This window comes from Coregonus lavaretus (assembly GCF_964263955.1).
Source record: "Coregonus lavaretus genome assembly, contig: HAP1_SCAFFOLD_3380, whole genome shotgun sequence".
Lineage (NCBI taxonomy): Eukaryota > Metazoa > Chordata > Actinopteri > Salmoniformes > Salmonidae > Coregonus > Coregonus lavaretus.
The window spans coordinates 24893-50000 of NW_028158341.1; the positions used below are offsets into that span (position 1 = coordinate 24893).

General features: G+C 46.1%; 1 protein-coding gene across 1 annotated transcript in view; it reads left to right on the top strand.

The window, feature by feature from the left end:
* LOC311124110 (sodium/hydrogen exchanger 5-like) overlaps positions 1-25108 on the top strand; it is a gene marked incomplete at its 3' end in the record, with an annotated part of 43891 nt that overhangs the window by 6273 nt on the left and 12510 nt on the right. The window contains exons 3-7 of the mRNA XM_084198319.1: positions 223-386; positions 11345-11423; positions 11723-11900; positions 17619-17839; positions 19483-19685. Of these exons, the coding sequence (XP_084054445.1) occupies positions 223-386; positions 11345-11423; positions 11723-11900; positions 17619-17839; positions 19483-19685 (845 nt within the window). The remainder of the gene's footprint in view (positions 1-222; positions 387-11344; positions 11424-11722; positions 11901-17618; positions 17840-19482; positions 19686-25108) is intronic.

The window sequence follows — 25108 nt, forward strand, 5'->3', positions numbered from 1 at the left end:
TGTTCAGATCAGAAGATGCAGGCAGGTGTGATTTGTCCCTGTGTGTTCAGATCAGAGGGTGCAGGCAGGTCTGATGTGTCTCTGTGTGTTCAGATCAGAAGGTGCAGGCAGGTCTGATGTGTCTCTGTGTGTTCAGATCAGAAGGTGCAGGCAGGTCTGATGTGTCTCTGTGTGTTCAGATCAGAAGGTGCAGGCAGGTCTGATGTGTCTCTGTGTGTTCAGATCAGAAGGTGCAGGCAGGTCTGATGGAGTTCCTGTTGTTTGGAGCGTTGATCTCTGCGGTGGACCCGGTAGCGGTGCTGGCCGTGTTCGAGGAGGTCCAAGTCAACGAGACCCTCTTCATCATCGTGTTCGGAGAGTCCCTGCTTAACGACGCCGTCACCGTGGTGAGTCCCTGCTTAACGACGCCGTCACCGTGGTGAGTCCCTGCTTAACGACGCAGTCACCGTGGTGAGTCACCTGGAAGTCCGATGACAGTCACACAGATGACACTTTCCCGCTCACGCTACATACACACACCAGGAACCATAGAGACAGGGAAGCTTTGAAGGTCAGTGTGTGGGTACATACACACACCAGGAACCATAGAGACAGGGAAGCTTTGAAGGTCAGTGTGTGGGTACATACACACACCAGGAACCATAGAGACAGGGAAGCTTTGAAGGTCAGTGTGTGGGTACATACACACACCAGGAACCATAGAGACAGGGAAGCTTTGAAGGTCAGTGTGTGGGTACATACACACACCAGGAACCATAGAGACAGGGAAGCTTTGAAGGTCAGTGTGTGGGTACATACACACACCAGGAACCATAGAGACAGGGAAGCTTTGAAGGTCAGTGTGTGGGTACATACACACACCAGGAACCATAGAGACAGGGAAGCTTTGAAGGTCAGTGTGTGGGTACATACACACACCAGGAACCATAGAGACAGGGAAGCTTTGAAGGTCAGTGTGTGGGTACATACACACACCAGGAACCATAGAGACAGGGAAGCTTTGAAGGTCAGTGTGTGGGTACATACACACACCAGGAACCATAGAGACAGGGAAGCTTTGAAGGTCAGTGTGTGGGTACATACACACACCAGGAACCATAGAGACAGGGAAGCTTTGAAGGTCAGTGTGTGTGTGTGGGGGGGGGGGGGGGCTGGATAGAGCAGCTGGACAGTATCAACCTGTTTCCCAAATGGCATCCTATTCCCTATTTAGTGCACTAGTTTTGACCAGGGCCCATCTTTTGACCTATGGGCTCTGCAGAGTCTAAAGTAGTGCACTATATAGGGAATAGGGTGCCATTCTCTGGTCTAAAGTAGTACACTATATAGGGAATAGGGTGCCATTCTCTGGTCTAAAGTAGTGCACTATATAGGGAATAGGGTGCCATTCTCTGGTCTAAAGTAGTGCACTATATAGGGAATAGGGTGCCATTTGGGACGTTACCATTGAGGCACAACTGGAGTTCTGAAGGGGAGGGGAGGGCTGACCTATTGTAGGCTCACGATCACACCTCTACACCAGCTGGAGTTCTGAAGGGGAGGGGAGGGATGACCTATTGCAGGCTCACGATCACACCTCTACACCAGCTGGAGTTCTGAAGGGGAGGGGAGGGATGACCTATTGTAGGCTCACGATCACACCTCTACACCAGCTGGAGTTCTGAAGGGGAGGGGAGGGATGACCTATTGCAGGCTCACGATCACACCTCTACACCAGCTGGAGTTCTGAAGGGGAGGGGAGGGATGACCTATTGCAGGCTCACGATCACACCTCTACACCAGCTGGAGTTCTGAAGGGGAGGGGAGGGATGACCTATTGCAGGCTCACGATCACACCTCTACACCAGCTGGAGTTCTGAAGGGGAGGGGAGGGATGACCTATTGCAGGCTCACGATCACACCTCTACACCAGCTGGAGTTCTGAAGGGGAGGGGAGGGATGACCTATTGCAGGCTCACGATCACACCTCTACACCAGCTGGAGTTCTGAAGGGGAGGGGAGGGATGACCTATTGCAGGCTCACGATCACACCTCTACACCAGCTGGAGTTCTGAAGGGGAGGGGAGGGATGACCTATTGCAGGCTCACGATCACACCTCTACACCAGCTGGAGTTCTGAAGGGGAGGGGAGGGATGACCTATTGCAGGCTCACGATCACACCTCTACACCAGCTGGGTTCTGAAGGGGAGGGGAGGGATGACCTATTGCAGGCTCACGATCACACCTCTACACCAGCTGGGTTCTGAAGGGGAGGGCAGGGCTGACCTATTGTAGGCTCACGATCACACCTCTACACCAGCTGGAGTTCTGAAGGGGAGGGGAGGGATGACCTATTGTAGGCTCACGATCACACCTCTACACCAGCTGGAGTTCTGAAGGGGAGGGGAGGGCTGACCTATTGTAGGCTCACGATCACACCTCTACACCAGCTGGAGTTCTGAAGGGGAGGGGAGGGATGACCTATTGTAGGCTCACGATCACACCTCTACACCAGCTGGAGTTCTGAAGGGGAGGGGAGGGATGACCTATTGTAGGCTCACGATCACACCTCTACACCAGCTGGAGTTCTGAAGGGGAGGGCAGGGCTGACCTATTGTAGGCTCACGATCACACCTCTACACCAGCTGGAGTTCTGAAGGGGAGGGGAGGGATGACCTATTGTAGGCTCACGATCACACCTCTACACCAGCTGGAGTTCTGAAGGGGAGGGGAGGGATGACCTATTGTAGGCTCACGATCACACCTCTACACCAGCTGGAGTTCTGAAGGGGAGGGCAGGGCTGACCTATTGTAGGCTCACGATCACACCTCTACACCAGCTGGAGTTCTGAAGGGGAGGGGAGGGATGACCTATTGTAGGCTCACGATCACACCTCTACACCAGCTGGAGTTCTGAAGGGGAGGGGAGGGATGACCTATTGTAGGCTCACAATCACACCTCTACACCAGCTAGGTTCAGGTGCTGCTGCTGTGCTCTGTTGTTCAGGTGGTGTTGAGATGTTCAGACTGGCTGATAACTCTTATAAATGAATCAGACAAAGACTGACTGGCTGAATAAGATTCTCTCTCACTCTCTGTCTTTCTGTCTGTCTCTCTCTCTCTCTCTCTCTCTCCCCTTCTCTCTCTCTCTCCCCTCTCTTCTCTCTCTCTCCCCCCTCTCTTCTCTCTCTCTCCCCCTCTCTCTCTCTCTCTCTCTCCCCCCTCTCTTCTCTCTCTCCCCCCTCTTTTCTTTCTCTCTCTTCCCCCCTCTCTTCTCTCTTTCTCTCTCTCGCTCTTCTCTCTCTCTCCCCTCTTCTCTCTCTCTCTCTCCCCTCTCTTCTCTCTTTCTTCCCCCCTCTCTCTCCCTCTATCTCCTCTTCTCTCTCTCCCCCCTCTCTTCTCTCTCTCTCCCCTCTCTCTTCTCTATTTCTTCCCCTCTCTCTCTCTCTCTCTCCCTCTCTCTTCTCTCTCTCTCCCCTCTCTCTTCTCTCTCTCTCTTCTCTCTCTCCTCTCTCTCCTCTCTCTCTTCTCTCTCCTCTCTCTTCTCTCTCCCCCCTCTCTTCTCTCTCTCTCCCCCCTCTTCTCTCTCTCTCCCCTCTCTTCTCTCTCTCTCCCCCCTCTCCCCTCTCTTCTCTCTCTCTCTCCCTTGCCAACCCACTAAACCCGCCACAACAAGCTCCTTTTGTTTATATGACCTGTGACCTTCAGATGGTAAAGTACCCAGGATTTAGAGAGCGATCACGATTACACTCTCACGATCACGTCTAGCAGTCCTTATTAAAACACATGAACCTCACAGCGATACATAGAACACCAGAGCTTGCTTACAGCAGCAGTCCACTGAACTCAATGAATACCTGCTCATCTGAAGAGGAGGGATCTACACGTGTTAGGAGTTGACCCGTCTTTGTGGGATTACATTTACATTTTACATTTTAGTCATTTAGCAGACGCTCTTATCCAGAGCGACTTACAGTTAGTGAATACATTTTTTTTTTTATACTGGTCCCCCGTGGGAATCGAACCCACAACCCTGGCATTGCAAATGCCATGCTCTATCAACTGAGCTACATCCCTGCCGGCCATTCCCTCCCCTACCCTGGACGACGCTGGGCCAATTGTGCGCCGCCCATGAGTCTCCCGGTCGCGGCCGGCTGCGACAGAGCCTGGATTCGAACCAGGATATCTAGTGGCACAGTTAGCACTGCGATGCAGTGCCTTAGACCACTGCGCCACTCAGGAGACATTACGGGGTATTGGACCATTAACCCCTGGCATTCTTCGTTACTGGGCACTGGACACACTAGTATGTGTGGGCGGCAGGTAGCCTAGCATTTAGAGCGTTGGGCCAGTAACTAAAAGGTCGCTAGTTCGAATCCCCAAGCCGACACGGTGAAAAATCTGTTGATGTGCCCCCCCAAGGCACTTAACCCTAATGGCTCCAGGGTTGGCGTTGATAATGGCTGACCCTGGCCGTGACCCCACTCTCTGAGGGTGTCTCAGGGAGAGTTGGGATTATGCAAAAAACATATTTCCAATAGTCCAGGGCACTGTGCTGTCCTCCTCTACGTCAGTTTAATCATCCCCACTGGGTCAGTTTAATCATCCCCACTGGGTCAGTTTAATCATCCTCACTGGGTCAGTTTAATCATCTCCACTGGGTCAGTTTAATCATCCTCACTGGGTCAGTTTAATCATCCTCACTGGGTCAGTTTAATCATCCTCACTGGGTCAGTTTAATCATCTCCACTGGGTCAGTTTAATCATCTCCACTGGGTCAGTTTAATCATCCCCACTGGGTCAGTTTAATCATCTCCACTGGGTCAGTTTAATCATCTCCACTGGGTCAGTTTAATCATCTCCACTGGGTCAGTTTAATCATCTCCACTGGGTCAGTTTAATCATCTCCACTGGGTCAGTTTAATCATCTCCACTGGGTCTGTTTAATCATCTCCACTGGGTCAGTTTAATCATCTCCACTGGGTCAGTTTAATCATCCTCACTGGGTGAGTTTAATCATCTCCACTGGGTCAGTTTAATCATCTCCACTGGGTCAGTTTAATCATCCCCACTGGGTCAGTTTAATCATCCCCACTGGGTCAGTTTAATCATCTCCACTGGGTCAGTTTAATCATCTCCACTGGGTCAGTTTAATCATCTCCACTGGGTCAGTTTAATCATCCTCACTGGGTCAGTTTAATCATCTCCACTGGGTCAGTTTAATCATCTCCACTGGGTCAGTTTAATCATCTCCACTGGGTCAGTTTAATCATCTCCACTGGGTCAGTTTAATCATCCCCACTGGGTCAGTTTAATCATCTCCACTGGGTCAGTTTAATCATCTCCACTGGGTCAGTTTAATCATCTCCACTGGGTCAGTTTAATCATCTCCACTGGGTCAGTTTAATCATCTCCACTGGGTCAGTTTAATCATCTCCACTGGGTCAGTTTAATCATCTCCACTGGGTCAGTTTAATCATCCTCACTGGGTGAGTTTAATCATCTCCACTGGGTCAGTTTAATCATCTCCACTGGGTCAGTTTAATCATCCCCACTGGGTCAGTTTAATCATCCCCACTGGGTCAGTTTAATCATCTCCACTGGGTCAGTTTAATCATCTCCACTGGGTCAGTTTAATCATCTCCACTGGGTCAGTTTAATCATCCTCACTGGGTCAGTTTAATCATCTCCACTGGGTCAGTTTAATCATCTCCACTGGGTCAGTTTAATCATCTCCACTGGGTCAGTTTAATCATCTCCACTGGGTCAGTTTAATCATCTCCACTGGGTCAGTTTAATCATCTCCTCTACGTCAGTTTAATCATCTCCACTGGGTCAGTTTAATCATCTCCACTGGGTCAGTTTAATCATCTCCACTGGGTCAGTTTAATCATCTCCACTGGGTCAGTTTAATCATCTCCACTGGGTCAGTTTAATCATCCCCACTGGGTCAGTTTAATCATCCCCACTGGGTCAGTTTAATCATCTCCACTGGGTCAGTTTAATCATCTCCACTGGGTCAGTTTAATCATCTCCACTGGGTCAGTTTAATCATCTCCACTGGGTCAGTTTAATCATCTCCACTGGGTCAGTTTAATCATCTCCACTGGGTCAGTTTAATCATCTCCACTGGGTGAGTTTAATCATCTCCACTGGGTCAGTTTAATCATCTCCACTGGGTCAGTTTAATCATCCTCACTGGGTCAGTTTAATCATCCTCACTGGGTCAGTTTAATCATCTCCACTGGGTCAGTTTAATCATCTCCACTGGGTCAGTTTAATCATCTCCACTGGGTCAGTTTAATCATCCTCACTGGGTCAGTTTAATCATCCTCACTGGGTCAGTTTAATCATCTCCACTGGGTCAGTTTAATCATCCTCACTGGGTCAGTTTAATCATCTCCACTGGGTCAGTTTAATCATCTCCACTGGGTCAGTTTAATCATCCTCACTGGGTCAGTTTAATCATCTCCACTGGGTCAGTTTAATCATCTCCACTGGGTCAGTTTAATCATCCCCACTGGGTCAGTTTAATCATCCCCACTGGGTCAGTTTAATCATCCCCACTGGGTCAGTTTAATCATCCCCACTGGGTCAGTTTTATCATCTCCACTGGGTCAGTTTAATCATCTCCACTGGGTCAGTTTTATCATCTCCACTGGGTCAGTTTAATCATCTCCACTGGGTCAGTTTAATCATCCCCACTGGGTCAGTTTAATCATCCCCACTGGGTCAGTTTTATCATCTCCACTGGGTCAGTTTAATCATCTCCACTGGGTCAGTTTTATCATATCCACTGGGTCAGTTTAATCATCCCCACTGGGTCAGTTTAATCATCCTCACTGGGTCAGTTCTGCTCAGTCCTCTATTTAGGGAATAATCCACCAGGTCCATTGGTCCAGTGTCCAATCCCTCTTCTATTGGCAAATCTCTCCTCAACACTCTGAAATGTGATCCAAATATGATCCTGGTCAGCATCAATGCTGCACAATAACTCCAACAACAGCATTAGTATTTACAGGACATACTGTAGCGCTTTACCCTCCTCTATAGCTTTTCTCACTCACATGACCTTTTTAGATGGGTGAGGCATTTATTCGGCACCAGAATGCTCACCACACATTCACTGTGTCTGAAATGGAACCGTATTCCCTATATAATGCGCTACTGTTGACTAGGGTCCTATGGGCCATTTCAGATGCAGCCATTGGCTGTATCTCAGTGGAGATGTGAGGAGGACTTGACTTTTGGCGTTCTGTGGCGTGCCGCCGGTTTTGGTGGTAATGTCTCTCAGGCCTCTTCACATCCACTTGCTTTGTTGAGTGAGACTCTGCAGTTTGAAGGCTTTAATGTGGTCCATACACCACAAGGTTTAGAGTGCTGTGGTCTGGCATGCCTTACCATACTAGAGGTCTGGCATGCCTTACCAAGACCAAGGGGGAACTAAAGTTCCCGAGGGCACTAGTTATATGGATCAGTGGGTCTAGGACTGAGGGCTGAGGGGCCAGCAAGGGGCCCTGTTAACTAGCCGCAAACCGACCTGGGTTGAAATACTCTTTTGAAATAATTTTAAAATACTGTATCTGTGCTTGATTGAACTTGGCCGTTGCAGTGGAACCAACGGAAAAGTCTCAATTGTAAAAAAAACCTGTCCACCTGGCACGCCAAGCCTAAAGCAAATGCTTTCAAACACTATTTGAACCCAGGTCTGGTTAGCTGTACTCCTTTTTCCCTCCCCGGGTCTCAGGCTTATTTGATGAGAAATCTAAGCGGCTTTGCTCAAGGGTTTGTTGGAGTAGGCCGTTAGACGCATTAGAAAGTCTATTTACATTGTTGTTGTCTGTGAACACAGTAACATTCTAGTGCTGAACACTAAACCTCTCTCATATCTCTTTGTTCTCTGGTGCCCAACACAACTGACTTCTTACCGTTCGGTCTCTAAGTCTTTACTCACATGTATGTATATGTATTTATATGTATGTATGTGTATATGTATGTATGTATACAGTCGTGGTCAAAAGTTTTGAATGACACAAATACTAATTTTCACAAAGTCTGCAGCCTCAGTTTTGATGATGGCAATTTGCTTATACTCCAGAATGTCATGAAGAGTGATCAGATGAATTGCAATTGATTGCAAAGTCCCTCTTTGCCATGAAAATGAACTTAATCCCCCAAAAACATTTCCACTGCAATTCAGCCCTGACACAAAAGGACCAGCCGACATCATGTCAGTGATTCTCTCGTTAACACAGGTGAGAGTGTTGACGAGGAAAAGGCTGGAGATCACTCTGTCATGCTGATTGAGTTAGAATAACAGACTGGAAGCTTTAAAAGGAGGGTGGTGCTTGAAATCATTGTTCTTCCTCTGTTAACCATGGTTACCTGCAAGGAAACATGTGCCGTCATCATTGCTTTGCACAAAAAGGGCTTCACAGGCAAGGATATTGCTGCTAGTAAGATTGCACCTGAATCAACCATTTATCAGATCATCAAGAACTTCAAGGAGAGTGGTTCAATTGTTGTGATGAAGGCTTCAGGGCGCCCAAGAAAGTCCAGCGAGCGCCAGGACCGTCTCCTAAAGTTGATTCAGCTGCGGGATCGGGGCACCACCAGTGCAGAGCTTGCTCAGGAATGGCAGCAGGCAGGTGTGAGTGCATCTGCACGCACAGTGAGGCGAAGACTTTTGGAGGATGGCCTGGTGTCAAGAAGGGCAGCAAAGAAGCCACTTCTCTCCAGGAAAAACATCAGGGACAGACTGATATTCAGCAAAAGGTACAGGGATTGGACTGCTGAGGACTGGGGTAAAGTCATTTTCTCTGATGAATCCCCTTTCCGATTGTTTGGGGCATCCGGAAAACACCTTGTCCGGAGAAGACAAGGTGAGCGCTACCATCAGTCCTGTGTCATGCCAACAGTAAAGCATCCTGAGACCATTCATGTGTGGGGTTGCTTCTCAGCCAAGGGAGTGGGCTCACTCACATTTTTGCCTAAGAACACAGCCATGAATAAAGAATGGTACCAACACATCCTCTGAGAGCAACTTCACCCAACCATCCAAGAACAGTTTGGTGACGAACAATGCCTTTTCCAGCATGATGGAGCACCTTGCCATAAGGCAAAAGTGATAACTAAGTGGCTCGGGGAACAAAACATTGAAATGTTGGGTCCATGGCCAGGAAACTCCCCAGACCTTAATCTCATTGAGAACTTGTGGTCGATCCTCAAGAGGCGGGTGGACAAACAAAAACCCACAAATTCTGACAAACTCCAAGCATTGATTATGCAAGAATGGGTTGCCATCAGTCAGGATGTGGCCCAGAAGTTAATTGGCAGCATGCCAGGGCGGATTGCAGAGGTCTTGAAAAAGAAGGGTCAACACTGCAAATATTGACTCTTTGCATAAACTTAATGTAATTGTCAATAAAAGACTTTGACACTTATGGAATGCTTGTAATTATACTTCAGTATACCATAGTAACATCTGACAAAAATATCTCATAACACTGAAGCAGCTAACTTTGTGAAGACCAATACTTGGGTCATTCTCAAAACCTTGTGTGTATATATATATGTGTGTGTGTGTGTGTGTGTGTGTGTGTGTGTGTGTGTGTGTGTGGGGGGGGGGGGGGGGGGGGGGAACGTATGTGGGATTGGAAGTGATGCAGACAATTACATTGATGGAAGTTACAATCTATCTGCAATATTAAAGCTTATTAACCCCCCCCCCCCCAAAATAAAATAAAAATAAAAATTGTAGTTACTCACAGAACTATTTCTAATGTCTTTACTCTTTTGGTCCATTGAGTTGTGAAGTTAACACCATCACCCGGAGAGTAGGGCTGTCTATGGCTGTATCCCAAATAGCACCCTATTCCCTTTGTAGTGCACTACTTTAGACCTGAAGTAGCGCACTGAATTGAGAATAGGGTGCTATTTGGGATGTAACCTAGGATTTCAGGCCCTATGCTTCTACAATGTTCCCACCATGCTTTGTGAGAAGAGAGGCCCAGCCTACTGTATGTTGGTTTACGGGAAGATTAAACTGCAGAAAAGCCCAGCGCTGACGCCAAACACTGTCGTCTGTATGGATCAAGCCTCTCAGAGTAGGAGTGCTGATCCTAGATCCTAGGCTAAACTGATCCTAGATCCTAGGCTAAACTGATCCTAGATCCTAGGCTAAACTGATCCTAGATCCTAGGCTAAACTGATCCTAGGCTAAACTGATCCTAGATCCTAGGCTAAACTGATCCTAGGCTAAACTGATCCTAGATCCTAGGCTAAACTGATCCTAGATCAGCACTTCTATCCTGAGACGCTGTGCAGCCCATGGTGAGGACTGCAGGGGCAGGTTGGGAGTCCTTCTCTGTAATAGATATAGCCAGAGGACAGGAGTCAGTGATAACTAATAGGATGGATCCAACGTTTTCAGATAGACTTACAGGTTCCCTCATCGTTCTGTTCTGCACATACCTTCTGCCTCTTCCTGGTCTGTTTCTCCACAGCTACTGTGTATTAATAGTGGACCAGGGTTATAACCAACCCCAGGCCTTTAATAGTGGACCACAGTTATAACCAACCCCAGGCCTTTAATAGTGGACCAGGGTTATAACCAACCCCAGGCCTTTAATAGTGGACCAGGGTTATAACCAACCCCAGGCCTTTAATAGTGGACCACAGTTATAACCAACCCCAGGCCTTTAATAGTGGACCAGGGTTATAACCAACCCCAGGCCTTTAATAGTGGACCACAGTTATAACCAACCCCAGGCCTTTAATAGTGGACCAGGGTATAACCAACCCCTGGCCTTTAATAGTGGACCAGGGTTATAACCAACCCCAGGCCTGCAATAGTGGACCAGGGTTATAACCAACCCCAGGCCTTTAATAGTGGACCAGGGTTATAACCAACCCCAGGCCTTTAATAGTGGACCAGGGTATAACCAACCCCAGGCCTGCAATAGTGGACTAGGGTTATAACCAACCCCAGGCCTGCAATAGTGGACCAGGGTTATAACCAACCCCAGGCCTTTAATAGTGGACCAGGGTTATAACCAACCCCAGGCCTTTAATAGTGGACCAGGGTTATAACCAACCCCAGGCCTTTAATAGTGGACCAGAGTTATAACCAACCCCTGGCCTTTAATAGTGGATCAGGGTTATAACCAACCCCAGGCCTTTAATAGTGGACCAGGGTTATAACCAACCCCAGGCCTTTTAATAGTGGACCAGGGTTATAACCAACCCCACAGCAAGAATCATCCACTACCAATGAGTAGCACCCACCTGTATAGAGAATGCATTGTGTGATGGAGAGAGTTACAAAGACAATCTACTAATGTTGTAATCTCTCCTTCTCTGCAGGTGTTGTATAAGGTATACATGTCCTTCGTGGAGGTGGGCCCTGAGAATGTTCAGACAGCTGACTATTTCAAAGGAGTGGGTGAGGATGTGTTCTTCTAGTTCCTGAGAATGTTCAGACAGCTGACTATTTCAAAGGAGTGGGTGAGGATGTGTTCTTCTAGTTCCTGAGAATGTTCAGACAGCTGACTATTTCAAAGGAGTGGGTATACAATATGCTCTGCATGGCCACTGATTTCCTATCTCTGAACCTAAAGACTCTCCCCCTCCCTGTGTTCCCCCTCCTCTTCCCCCTCTCCTCTTCCTCCCTGTCTCCCCCTCACCGTTCCTCCTCCTCCTCTTTCTCCGCATCTTCGTCGTCGTCCTCCTCTTCCTCCTCAGCCTCATTCCTCATCGTCAGTATTGGGGGGACCATGGTGGGGCTGATCTTTGCTGCTCTCCTAGCCTTCATCACACGTTTCACCAAGAAGGTCCGCATCATTGAGCCTCTCTTGGTCTTCCTCATGGTCTACCTGGCCTACCTCACCGCTGAACTCTTCTCCCTGTCCGCCATCTTGTCGTGAGTACATCTTTAGTATTTGTTAAGGAAATCACCACGTAAAATGTGATGGTCTGCACTATAAAGGATGTTGCATAAAGCTTACTTCATTTGGCAATGTATTTTATATTCTGCTGTCATTGGGGGGGAGGGGGATGTGTGTGTGTGTGTGTGTGTGGGTGTGTGTGTGTGTGTGTGTGTGTGTGTGTGTGTGGATGTGTGTGTGTACTTACTCTGTTGTCTCCTCAGCACCAGATCACCATTGTAGTTTAGTCTCTTCTAAGTCCAAACTTTTCTGCCCTGGCTGGCTGCAACTCAACCACTCTCTGTTTTCTGGCTACCTCAAAATCATTAGATTAGATTAGGGTTTCTGATCATTACAGCTGGATTGGACCATGAGGTTTCTGAGTCCTGGTTCTCCGCACGTCTCCCGGAGTGTTACACTCGATTGAATATAACAATGGTGGAAACTCCCACCAGCCAGCGATTACACCAGTCCTACGCTTTTAAATCCATGACAGGCAGTGTGCAAGTGTACACTTCTAGAAAAGGGTAGAGAATTGGGATGTAGCCCATGTGCCGAGTCATGCTGCCCGCTGGGATAAAGCATTTCAAGGTCGGATGAAAAGTCTATTAAGATGTAGTTTTAATAATAATAATAATAATATGCCATTTAGCAGACGCTTTTATCCAAAGCGACTTACAGTCATGCGTGCATACATTTTTTTGTGTATGGGTGGTCCCGGGGATCGAACCCCACTACCTTGGCGTAACAAGCGCCGTGCTCTACCAGCTGAGCTACAGAGGACCATATATACAGTGGGGAAAAAAAGTATTTAGTCAGCCACCAATTGTGCAAGTTCTCCCACTTAAAAAGATGAGAGAGGCCTGTCATTTTCATAATAGGTACACGTCAACTATGACAGACAAATTGAGGAAAAAAAATCCAGAAAATCACATTGTAGGATTTTTAATGAATTTATTTGCAAATTATGGTGGAAAATAAGTATTTGGTCACCTACAAACAAGCAAGATTTCTGGCTCTCACAGACCTGTAACTTCTTCTTTAAGAGGTTTCTCTGTCCTCCACTCGTTACCTGTATTAATGGCACCTGTTTGATCTTGTTATCAGTATAAAAGACACCTGTCCACAACCTCAAACAGTCACACTCCAAACTCCACTATGGCCAAGACCAAAGAGCTGTCAAAGGACACCAGAAACAAAATTGTAGACCTGCACCAGGCTGGGAAGACTGAATCTGCAATAGGTAAGCAGCTTGGTTTGAAGAAATCAACTGTGGGAGCAATTATTAGGAAATGGAAGACATACAAGACCACTTATAATCTCCCTCGATCTGGGGCTCCACGCAAGATCTCACCCCGTGGGGTCAAAATGATCACAAGAACGGTGAGCAAAAATCCCAGAACCACACGGGGGGACCTAGTGAATGACCTGCAGAGAGCTGGGACCAAAGTAACAAAGCCTACCATCAGTAACACACTACGCCGCCAGGGACTCAAATCCTGCAGTGCAGACGTGTCCCCCTGCTTAAGCCAGTACATGTCCAGGCCCGTCTGAAGTTTGCTAGAGTGCATTTGGATGATCCAGAAGAGGATTGGGAGAATGTCATATGTCATATGGTCAGATGAAACCAAAATAGAACTTGTCGTGTTTGGAGGACAAAGAATGCTGAGTTGTATCCAAAGAACACCATACCTACTGTGAAGCATGGGGGTGGAAACATCATGCTTTGGGGCTGTTTTTCTGCAAAGGGACCAGGACGACTGATCCGTGTAAAGGAAAGAATGAATGGGGCCATGTATCATGTGATTTTGAGTGAAAACCTCCTTCCATCAGCAAGGGCATTGAAGATGAAACGTGGCTGGGTCTTTCAGCATGACAATGATCCCAAACACACCGCCCGGGCAACGAAGGAGTGGCTTCGTAAGAAGCATTTCAAGGTCCTGGAATGGCCTAGCCAGTCTCCAGATCTCAACCCCATAGAAAATCGTTGGAGGGATTTGAAAGTCCGTGTTGCCCAGCGACAGCCCCAAAACATCACTGCTCTAGAGGAGATCTGCATGGAGGAATGGGCCAAAATACCAGCAACAGTGTGTGAAAACCTTGTGAAGACTTACAGAAAACGTTTGACCTGTGTCATTGCCAACAAAGGGTATATAACAAAGTATTGAGAAACTTTTGTTATTGACCAAATACTTATTTTCCACCATAATTTGCAAATAAATTCATAAAAAATCCTACAATGTGATTTTCTGGATTTTTTTTCCTCATTTTGTCTGTCATAGTTGACGTGTACCTATGATGAAAATTACAGGCCTCTCTCATCTTTTTAAGTGGGAGAACTTGCACAATTGGTGGCTGACTAAATACTTTTTTTCCCCACTGTATTCCCCTGAATAGAGGCTTGAGGTCTCAGGTTAGCACTGAAAGGTTGTTGGTGCTCTCCTGTGCTCTCCTGTCCGCTGAAGGTAACCCATTTTTTCACCGAAAAGGCTTGAATTAGAGAGATGCTCGCTCTCAATATCTGCATGTTCCAGGTCGGTCAACACATCCATGGCAAAACCAAGACATTGCATATATTAGGATCTGACTCTGTCCCCAAGAGAGATATCTATATGATATGAATGTCCTAATCCCATTTCTATGGTAAATCCCCTTTCTGTGTCCCTGTTGTCCCTAATGTTGTGTGAGTCATGATGTACAGCCAGGTAAATTAGAAGGATATCCATGTTAATATCATGCTGTACAGCCAGGTCAATTAGAAGGTAATATCCATGTTAATATCATGATGTACAGCCAGGTCAATTAGAAGGTAATATCCATGTTAATATCATGATGTACAGCCAGGTCAATTAGAAGGTAATATCCATGTTAATATCATGCTGTACAGCCAGGTCAATTAGAAGGTAATATCCATGTTAATATCATGCTGTACAGCCAGGTCAATTAGAAGGTAATATCCATGTTAATATCATGCTGTACAGCCAGGTCAATTAGAAGGTAATATCCATGTTAATATCAGGCTGTACAGCCAGGTCAATTAGAAGGTAATATCCATGGTAATATCATGATGTACAGCCAGGTAAATTAGAAGGATATCCATGTTAATATCATGCTGTACAGCCAGGTCAATTAGAAGGTAATATCCATGTTAATATCATGCTGTACAGCCAGGTCAATTAGAAGGTAATATCCATGTTAATATCATGATGTACAGCCAGGTCAATTAGAAGGTAATATCCATGTTAATATCATGATGTACAGCCAGGTCAATTAGAAGGTAATATCCATGTTAATATCATGATGTACAGCCAGGTCAATTAGAAGGTAATATCCATGTTAATATCATGCTGTACAGCCAGGTCAATTAGAAGGTAATATCCATGTTAATATCATGCTGTACAGCCAGGTCAATTAGAAGGTAATATCCATGTTAATATCATGCTGTACAGCCAGGTCAATTAGAAGGTAATATCCATGTTAATATCATGCTGTACAGCCAGGTCAATTAGAAGGTAATATCCATGTTAATATCATGCTGTACAGCCAGGTCAATTAGAAGGTAATATCCATGTTAATATCATGCTGTACAGCCAGGTCAATTAGAAGGTAATATCCATGTTAATATCATGCTGTACAGCCAGGTCAATTAGAAGGTAATATCCATGTTAATATCATGATGTACAGCCAGGTCAATTAGAAGGTAATATCCATGTTAATATCATGCTGTACAGCCAGGTCAATTAGAAGGTAATATCCATGTTAATATCATGCTGTACAGCCAGGTCAATTAGAAGGTAATATCCATGTTAATATCATGCTGTACAGCCAGGTCAATTAGAAGGTAATATCCATGTTAATATCATGCTGTACAGCCAGGTCAATTAGAAGGTAATATCCATGTTAATATCAGGCTGTACAGCCAGGTCAATTAGAAGGTAATATCCATGTTAATATCATGATGTACAGCCAGGTCAATTAGAAGGTAATATCCATGTTAATATCATGCTGTACAGCCAGGTCAATTAGAAGGTAATATCCATGTTAATATCATGCTGTACAGCCAGGTCAATTAGAAGGTAATATCCATGTTAATATCATGCTGTACAGCCAGGTCAATTAGAAGGTAATATCCATGTTAATATCAGGCTGTACAGCCAGGTCAATTAGAAGGTAATATCCATGGTAATATCATGATGTACAGCCAGGTAAATTAGAAGGATATCCATGTTAATATCATGCTGTACAGCCAGGTCAATTAGAAGGTAATATCCATGTTAATATCATGCTGTACAGCCAGGTCAATTAGAAGGTAATATCCATGTTAATATCATGATGTACAGCCAGGTCAATTAGAAGGTAATATCCATGTTAATATCATGATGTACAGCCAGGTCAATTAGAAGGTAATATCCATGTTAATATCATGATGTACAGCCAGGTCAATTAGAAGGTAATATCCATGTTAATATCATGCTGTACAGCCAGGTCAATTAGAAGGTAATATCCATGTTAATATCATGCTGTACAGCCAGGTCAATTAGAAGGTAATATCCATGTTAATATCATGCTGTACAGCCAGGTCAATTAGAAGGTAATATCCATGTTAATATCATGCTGTACAGCCAGGTCAATTAGAAGGTAATATCCATGTTAATATCATGCTGTACAGCCAGGTCAATTAGAAGGTAATATCCATGTTAATATCATGCTGTACAGCCAGGTCAATTAGAAGGTAATATCCATGTTAATATCATGCTGTACAGCCAGGTCAATTAGAAGGTAATATCCATGTTAATATCATGATGTACAGCCAGGTCAATTAGAAGGTAATATCCATGTTAATATCATGCTGTACAGCCAGGTCAATTAGAAGGTAATATCCATGTTAATATCATGCTGTACAGCCAGGTCAATTAGAAGGTAATATCCATGTTAATATCATGCTGTACAGCCAGGTCAATTAGAAGGTAATATCCATGTTAATATCATGCTGTACAGCCAGGTCAATTAGAAGGTAATATCCATGGTAATATCAGGCTGTACAGCCAGGTCAATTAGAAGGTAATATCCATGGTAATATCATGCTGTACAGCCAGGTCAATTAGAAGGTAATATCCATGGTAATATCATGCTCTAGAACAAAACGGAGAGACAGAGCGAGAGGTTAGTGCAGTGATTCCCAAACTTGGGGTCGGGCCTCATGTGGGGTCCTCTGTGAGAATCTGTACTAATCGCATCAAACAAGTTAGGAACTTTTTTTTTTTATGATATATTTCAATATGAACATCTCCACAGGACATATCTTCCCTATAGGTCTACATTAAAATACAACCAACATGCAAACAATACAGTTCTAAAAATGTAATAGGTTTTTGTTTCATCGCTGATGCTACGTGTCAGTGTGAATCATTTCTCATAGTTCCCCCCTTTATAACATTACAGCTGTATAGCTAGTAGGCTATCTGTTTGTAGATGGACCGCGGTGAATTAACCAACAGCAGCCAAGGTGATAATGGCTGGGGGCATTTTGGCTTGTTTTGCTGTTCTCCAAATAGCATTTGAACGTTTTTTTTGTAATTGTATAGAAATGCAGTAAATGAGCTTCAACTTTCAAAAAATGACCTCCCCCCTCTTCCGGACCTCACTAAAACAGGATCCCTGGTTACGACCCTTCTCCTCTCCTCCTCTCCTCCTCTCTCTCTCTCCACCTTCAGAATGACGTTCTGTGGTATCGGCTGCAACAAGTACGTGGAGGCCAACATATCCCAGAAGTCTCGTACCACGGTGAAGTACACGATGAAGACCCTGGCCAGCATCGCTGAGACCATCATCTTCATCTTCCTGGGCATCTCAGCCGTGGACAAGTCCAAGTGGGCCTGGGACACCGGACTCATCTCCTGTACACTGATCTTCATCTTCGTCTTCAGGGCCATGGGTAGGGGCTGCCTTACTATACATCCATACTGTCCACAGCATTGGGCCATGGGTAGGGGCTATACATCCATACTGTCCACAGCATTGGGCCATGGGTAGGGGCTGCCTTACTATACATCCATACTGTCCACAGCATTGGGCCATGGGTAGGGGCTGCCTTCCTATACATCCATACTGTCCACAGCATTGGGCCATGGGTAGGGGCTGCCTTCCTATACATCCATACTGTCCACAGCATTGGGCCATGGGTAGGGGCTGCCTTCCTATACATCCATACTGTCCACAGCATTGGGCCATGGGTAGGGGCTGCCTTACTATACATCCATACTGTCCACAGCATTGGGCCATGGGTAGGGGCTGCCTTCCTATACATCCATACTGTCCACAGCATTGGGCCATGGGTAGGGGCTGCCTTCCTATACATCCATACTGTCCACAGCATTGGGCCATGGGTAGGGGCTATACATCCATACTGTCCACAGCATTGGGCCATGGGTAGGGGCTGCCTTACTATACATCCATACTGTCCACAGCATTGGGCCATGGGTAGGGGCTGCCTTCCTATACATCCATACTGTCCACAGCATTGGGCCATGGGTAGGGGCTGCCTTCCTATACATCCATACTGTCCACAGCATTGGGCCATGGGTAGGGGCTGCCTTCCTATACATCCATACTGTCCACAGCATTGGGCCATGGGTAGGGGCTGCCTTCCTATACATCCATACTGTCCACAGCATTGGGCCATGGGTAGGGGCTGCCTTACTATACATCCATACTGTCCACAGCATTGGGCCATGGGTAGGGGCTGCCTTACTATACATCCATACTGTCCACAGCATTGGGCCATGGGTAGGGGCTATACATCCATACTGTCCACAGCATTGGGCCATGGGTAGGGGCTGCCTTCCTATACATCCATACTGTCCACAGCATTGGGCCATGGGTAGGGGCTGCCTTCCTATACATCCATACTGTCCACAGCATTGGGCCATGGGTAGGGGCTGCCTTCCTATACATCCATACTGTCCACAGCATTGGGCCATGGGTAGGGGCTGCCTTACTATACATCCATACTGTCCACAGCATTGGGCCATGGGTAGGGGCTGCCTTCCTATACATCCATACTGTCCACAGCATTGGGCCATGGGTAAGGGCTGCCTTCCTATACATCCATACTGTCCACAGCACTGTTACTCCACACGTGGCTCAAGGTGAATATCGATATATTCTACTATGGATCAATGATTGCGGCCCGTGGGTAAGTGTGGACCTACACACACCACAAAGGAAGGAGCGCTCATCTCTCCTTGCTGTGGATTTATTGGACCTGGTCTGAAGAGCCTTTTCGTCATGGTGCTTGCTCTACACGCAGATACTGAACATAGTCTTGAGGATCCAGTGTGTATCAGTGATTGGGCTATAAAACCTTAAAATGCCAAACAGAGTTGGATGATAAAATGATCACTTTTTCAACGAACTCCAAAAGTGGCAGAATATCTCTTGCCGTTATCAATAATCAAAGATGGTACTCTGTACTCAATGATGAGTCTGAGAATGTATTGGCATGACTTCATTTTATATTGTGATGAAATAAGTGATATACTGTAGCCGATCAATTCTCTTGTCTCTGATCTCTTTCAGGTGTGGTCATGCAGACCTGGGTGTTGAACTGGTTCCGCCTCGTCCCATTGGACAAGATCGACCAGGTGGTGATGTCGTATGGTGGCCTGCGAGGGGCGGTGGCGTTCGCCTTGGTGGTGCTGCTGGACGCAGAACGGGTCCCTGCTAAAGACTACTTCGTGGCCACAACCATCATAGTGGTCTTCTTCACTGTCATGTTCCAGGTAAAGTATTTACTTAGATCAACCATCATAGTGGTCTTCTTCACTGTTATGTTCCAGGTAAAGTATTTACTAAGATATTGTATACTAGAGATATTTTAGTCCAGAAAATAAAATAGGGACTATATTTCTATATGGAATGAATTAAGGCAAGGAGTTTTTCCTGACCACGTGAGCTGACAGACTAGCATCCTGTCCAGGTGGTATATTGCCTCAAGCGGTCTCACTACAGAAACAGGAGATAGACTAGTGTCCTGTCCAGGGGGTGGACTGGTACATCAAGCTGTCTCACTACAGAAACAGGAGATAGACTAGTGTCCTGTCCAGGGGGTGTACTGTACATCAAGCTGTCTCACTACAGAAACAGGAGATAGACTAGTGTCCTGTCCAGGGGGTGTACTGGTACATCAAGCTGTCTCACTACAGAAACAGGAGATAGACTAGTGTCCTGTCCAGGGGGTGTACTGTACATCAAGCTGCCTCACTACAGAAACAGGAGATAGACTAGTGTCCTGTCCAGGGGGTGTACTGGTACATCAAGCTGTCTCACTACAGAAACAGGAGATAGACTAGTGTCCTGTCCAGGGGGTGTACTGTACATCAATCTGTCTCACTACAGAAACAGGAGATAGACTAGTGTCCTGTCCAGGGAGTGTACTATACATCAAGCTGCCTCACTACAGAAACAGGAGATAGACTAGTGTCCTGTCCAGGGGGTGTACTATACATCAAGCTGTCTCACTACAGAAACAGGAGATAGACTAGTGTCCTGTCCAGGGGGTGTACTGTACATCAAGCTGCCTCACTACAATAACAGGAGATAGACTAGTGTCCTATCAGACTAGTGTCCTGATAGTGGATCATGTGTGATAGTGGATCAATCGTGTGTAATAGTGGATCATGTGTGATTGTGGATAGTGGATAATGTCTGATAGTGGATAATGTCTGATAGTGGATAATGTCTGATAGTGGATTATGTGTAATAGTGGATAATGTGTGATAGTGGATAATGTGTGATAGTGGATAACTATCTGGGTTTTAAGTTGCTCTGGTTGCTATGGAAGCTGTGAGGTACAGGCTGTCTGGTTGCGATGGAGGCAGAGAAGGGCAAAAGTTACATCAGAATGTACCCTGTTACAAATACAAGATACTCTAAAGGCCGATGTATCAAACTAAAACCCTAGAGACAGCGCTGACCTTCACCTCACTTACAGTGAGGGAAAAAATTATTTGATCCCCTGCTGATTTTGTACGTTTGCCCACTGACAAAGAAATGATCAGTCTGTAATTTTAATGGTAGGTTTATTTGAACAGTGAGAGACAGAATAACAACAACAAAAATCCAGAAAAACGCATGTCACAAATGTTATAAATTGATTTGCATTTTAATGAGGGAAATAAGTATTTGACCCCACTGCAAAACATGACTTAGTACTTGGTGGCAAAACCCTTGTTGGCAATCACAGAGGTCAGACGTTTCTTGTAGTTGGCCACCAGGTTTGCACACATCTCAGGAGGGATTTTGTCCCACTCCTCTTTGCAGATCTTCTCCAAGTCATTAAGGTTTCGAGGCTGACGTTTGGCAACTCGAACCTTCAGCTCCCTGCACAGATTTTCAATAGGATTAAGGTCTGGAGACTGGCTAGGCCACTCCAGGACCTTAATGTGCTTCTTCTTGAGCCACTCCTTTGTTGCCTTGGCCGTGTGTTTTGGGTCATTGTCATGCTGAATACCTATCCACAACCCATTTTCAATGCCCTGGCTGAGGGAAGGAGGTTCTCACACAAGATTTGACGGTACATGGCCCCGTCCATCGTCCCTTTGGTGCGGTGAAGTTGTCCTGTCCCCTTAGCAGAAAAACACCCCCAAAGCATAATGTTTCCACCTCCATGTTTGACGATGGGGATGGTGTTCTTGGGGTCATAGGCAGCATTCCTCCTCCTCCAAACATGGCGAGTTGAGTTGATGCCAAAGAGCTTGATTTTGGTCTCATCTGACCACAACACTTTCACCCAGTTCTCCTCTGAATCATTCAGATGTTCATTGGCAAACTTCAGACGGCCCTGTATATGTGCTTTCTTGAGCAGGGGGACCTTGTGGGCACTGCAGGATTTCAGTCCTTCACGGCGTAGTGTGTTACCAATTGTTTTCTTGGTGACTATGGTCCCAGCTGCCTTGAGATCATTGACAAGATCCTCCCGTGTAGTTCTGGGCTGATTCCTCACCGTTCTCATGATCATTGCAACTCCACGAAGTGAGTTCTTGCATGGAGCCCCAGGCCGAGGGAGATTGACAGTTATTTTGTGTTTCTTCCATTTGCGAATAATTGCACCAACTGTTGTCACCTTCTCACCAAGCTGCTTGGCGATGGTTTTGTAGCCCATTCCAGCCTTGTGTAGGTCTACAATCTTGTCCCTGACATCCTTGGAGAGCTCTTTGGTCTTGGCCATGGTGGAGAGTTTGGAATCTGATTGATTGATTGCTTCTGTGGACAGGTGTCTTTTATACAGGTAACAAACTGAGATTAGGAGCACTCCCTTTAAGAATGTGCTCCTAATCTCAGCTCGTTACCTGTATAAAAAAGACACCTGGGAGCCAGAAATCTTTCTGATTGAGAGGGGATCAAATACTTATTTCCCTCATTAAAATGCAAATCAATTTATAACATTTTTGACATGTGTTTTTCTGGATTTTGTTGTTGTTATTCTGTCTCTCACTGTTCAAATAAACCTACCATTAAAATTATAGACTGATCATTTCTTTGTCAGTGGGCAAACGTACAAAATAAGCAGGGGATCAAATACTTTTTTCCCTCACTGTAGAATAATAATGACATCTGACGGATTAAGGTTCTGCTGTCCTCATCAATGTAATCACCCATAGGCCCTGGTCAATAGTAGTTCACTATATAGGGAATAGGTGGCCATTTTGGTACCCATCCTAAAAGTCTCCTATGACCCATATCCTCAGCCATATAATCACCCATAGCCCTACACTTCCTCCAGATTGGATTTGTAACATGAATATAACATGTGGACCAGCCAGTTACATAAGGTAGGGGTTTCTGTCTCCATAACCAGGATTGTTTCTTGGGTCTTGCACCGTAACGGTTGGTAACGTGATCCCCCGTCTGACAAAAGAGGGAATTACCTTCTCCGCCTCAGAATTACACGCTCTGCCTCTGTTTACCGGCTCATAAATACTAGATAATGTTTTTCACAGTTGAGCTGAGAGAACAGAGAGTAGAGTAGAGAACAGAGAGTAGAGGGGACAGGCAGACAGACAGAGAACAGAGAGTAGAGGGAACAGGCAGACAGATAGAGAACAGAGAGTAGGGGGGACAGGCAGATAGAGAACAGAGAGTAGAGGGGACAGGCAGATAGAGAACAGAGAGTAGAGGGGACAGGCAGACAGATAGAGAACAGAGAGTAGAGGGGCCAGACAGATAGAGAACAGAGAGTAGAGGGGACAGGCAGACAGACAGAGAACAGAGAGTAGAGGGGCCAGACAGATAGAGAACAGAGAGTAGAGGGGCCAGGCAGACAGATAGAGAACAGGGAGTAGGGGGGACAGGCAGACAGATAGAGAACAGAGAGTAGAGGGGACAGGCAGACAGATAGAGAACAGGGAGTAGGGGGGACAGGCAGACAGATAGAGAACAGAGAGTAGAGGGGCCAGACAGATAGAGAACAGAGAGTAGAGGGGACAGGCAGACAGACAGAGAACAGAGAGTAGAGGGGCCAGACAGATAGAGAACAGAGAGTAGAGGGGACAGGCAGACAGATAGAGAACAGAGAGTAGAGGGGCCAGACAGATAGAGAACAGAGAGTAGAGGGGACAGGCAGACAGATAGAGAACAGAGAGTAGAGGGGACAGGCAGACAGATAGAGAACAGGGAGTAGGGGGGACAGGCAGACAGATAGAGAACAGAGAGTAGAGGGGCCAGGCAGACAGATAGAGAACAGAGAGTAGAGGGGACAGGCAGACAGACAGAGAACAGAGAGTAGAGGGGACAGGCAGACAGATAGAGAACAGAGAGTAGAGGGGACAGGCAGACAGACAGAGAACAGAGAGTAGAGGGAACAGGCAGACAGATAGAGAACAGAGAGTAGAGGGGACAGGCAGACAGATAGAGAACAGAGAGTAGAGGGGACAGGTAGAGAACAGAGAGTAGAGGGGACAGGCAGACAAATAGAGAACAGAGAGTAGAGGGGACAGGCAGACAGATAGAGAGTAGAGGGGACAGGCAGACAGATAGAGAACAGAGAGTAGAGGGGACAGGCAGACAGATAGAGAACAGAGAGTAGAGGGGACAGGCAGACAGACAGAGAACAGAGAGTAGAGGGAACAGGCAGACAGATAGAGAACAGAGAGTAGAGGGGACAGGCAGACAGACAGAGAACAGAGAGTAGAGGGAACAGGCAGACAGATAGAGAACAGAGAGTAGAGGGGACAGGCAGACAGATAGAGAACAGAGAGCAGGGTGACAGCTATTCCGCCAATGAGCTATTCTGGGGTTTACACTCTAACACGCCCTCTGGTGGGGGAACTCAGTATTACCTCGTCAGGTATCACAGGGCTGTTCTATGGTGAGCAACTCTGTTGTGTGTGTAATGCAGGGGTGAAAGTAAGGTGGTCCGCCGTACCAGTAAAACGTGAGCCTATCTCAATAATTAAACATAGATTTCAAGAAGACTGTTGGCTATTACAGTATTTATCATAATCGCATGTCAGTCGCATGAAAAATGACCGAATAGATTTGAAAACTTGTGGAATACGCTCCATAAATGCAGTGTGTCGTTCGAAGATAATGCAGACATTTTGCCAAGGCAGAGGACGAGTGGCTGAGACGCGCGGACGGCAGTGTACGCATCGATTCAGGTTACAAGGGTTGTGTAGGTCTAATGAAGGGCCATCTCTGAATGTCATTCAGAACGCTTTTTGGGTGTTTTGTAAGTGATGTCTCTTTGCATTTATGAAATGGCGCTGTATGGATGTAGCCTGATAGGTGGAATATTAACTGAAGTCTGGACACTGACTGTAGGCCTCATGTTGCCTATTATAATATTAACTGAAGTCTGGACACTGACTGTAGGCCTCATGTAGCCTATTATAATATTAACTGAAGTCTGGACACTGACTGTAGGCCTCATGTTGCCTATTATAATATTAACTGAAGTCTGGACACTGACTGTAGGCCTCATGTAGCCTATTATAATATTAACTGAAGTCTGGACACTGACTGTAGGCCTCATGTAGCCTATTATAATATTAACTGAAGTCTGGACACTGACTGTAGGCCTCATGTAGCCTATTATAATATTAACTGAAGTCTGGACACTGACTGTAGACCTCATGTAGCCTATTATAATATTAACTGAAGTCTGGACACTGACTGTAGGCCTCATGTTTACTATTATAATATT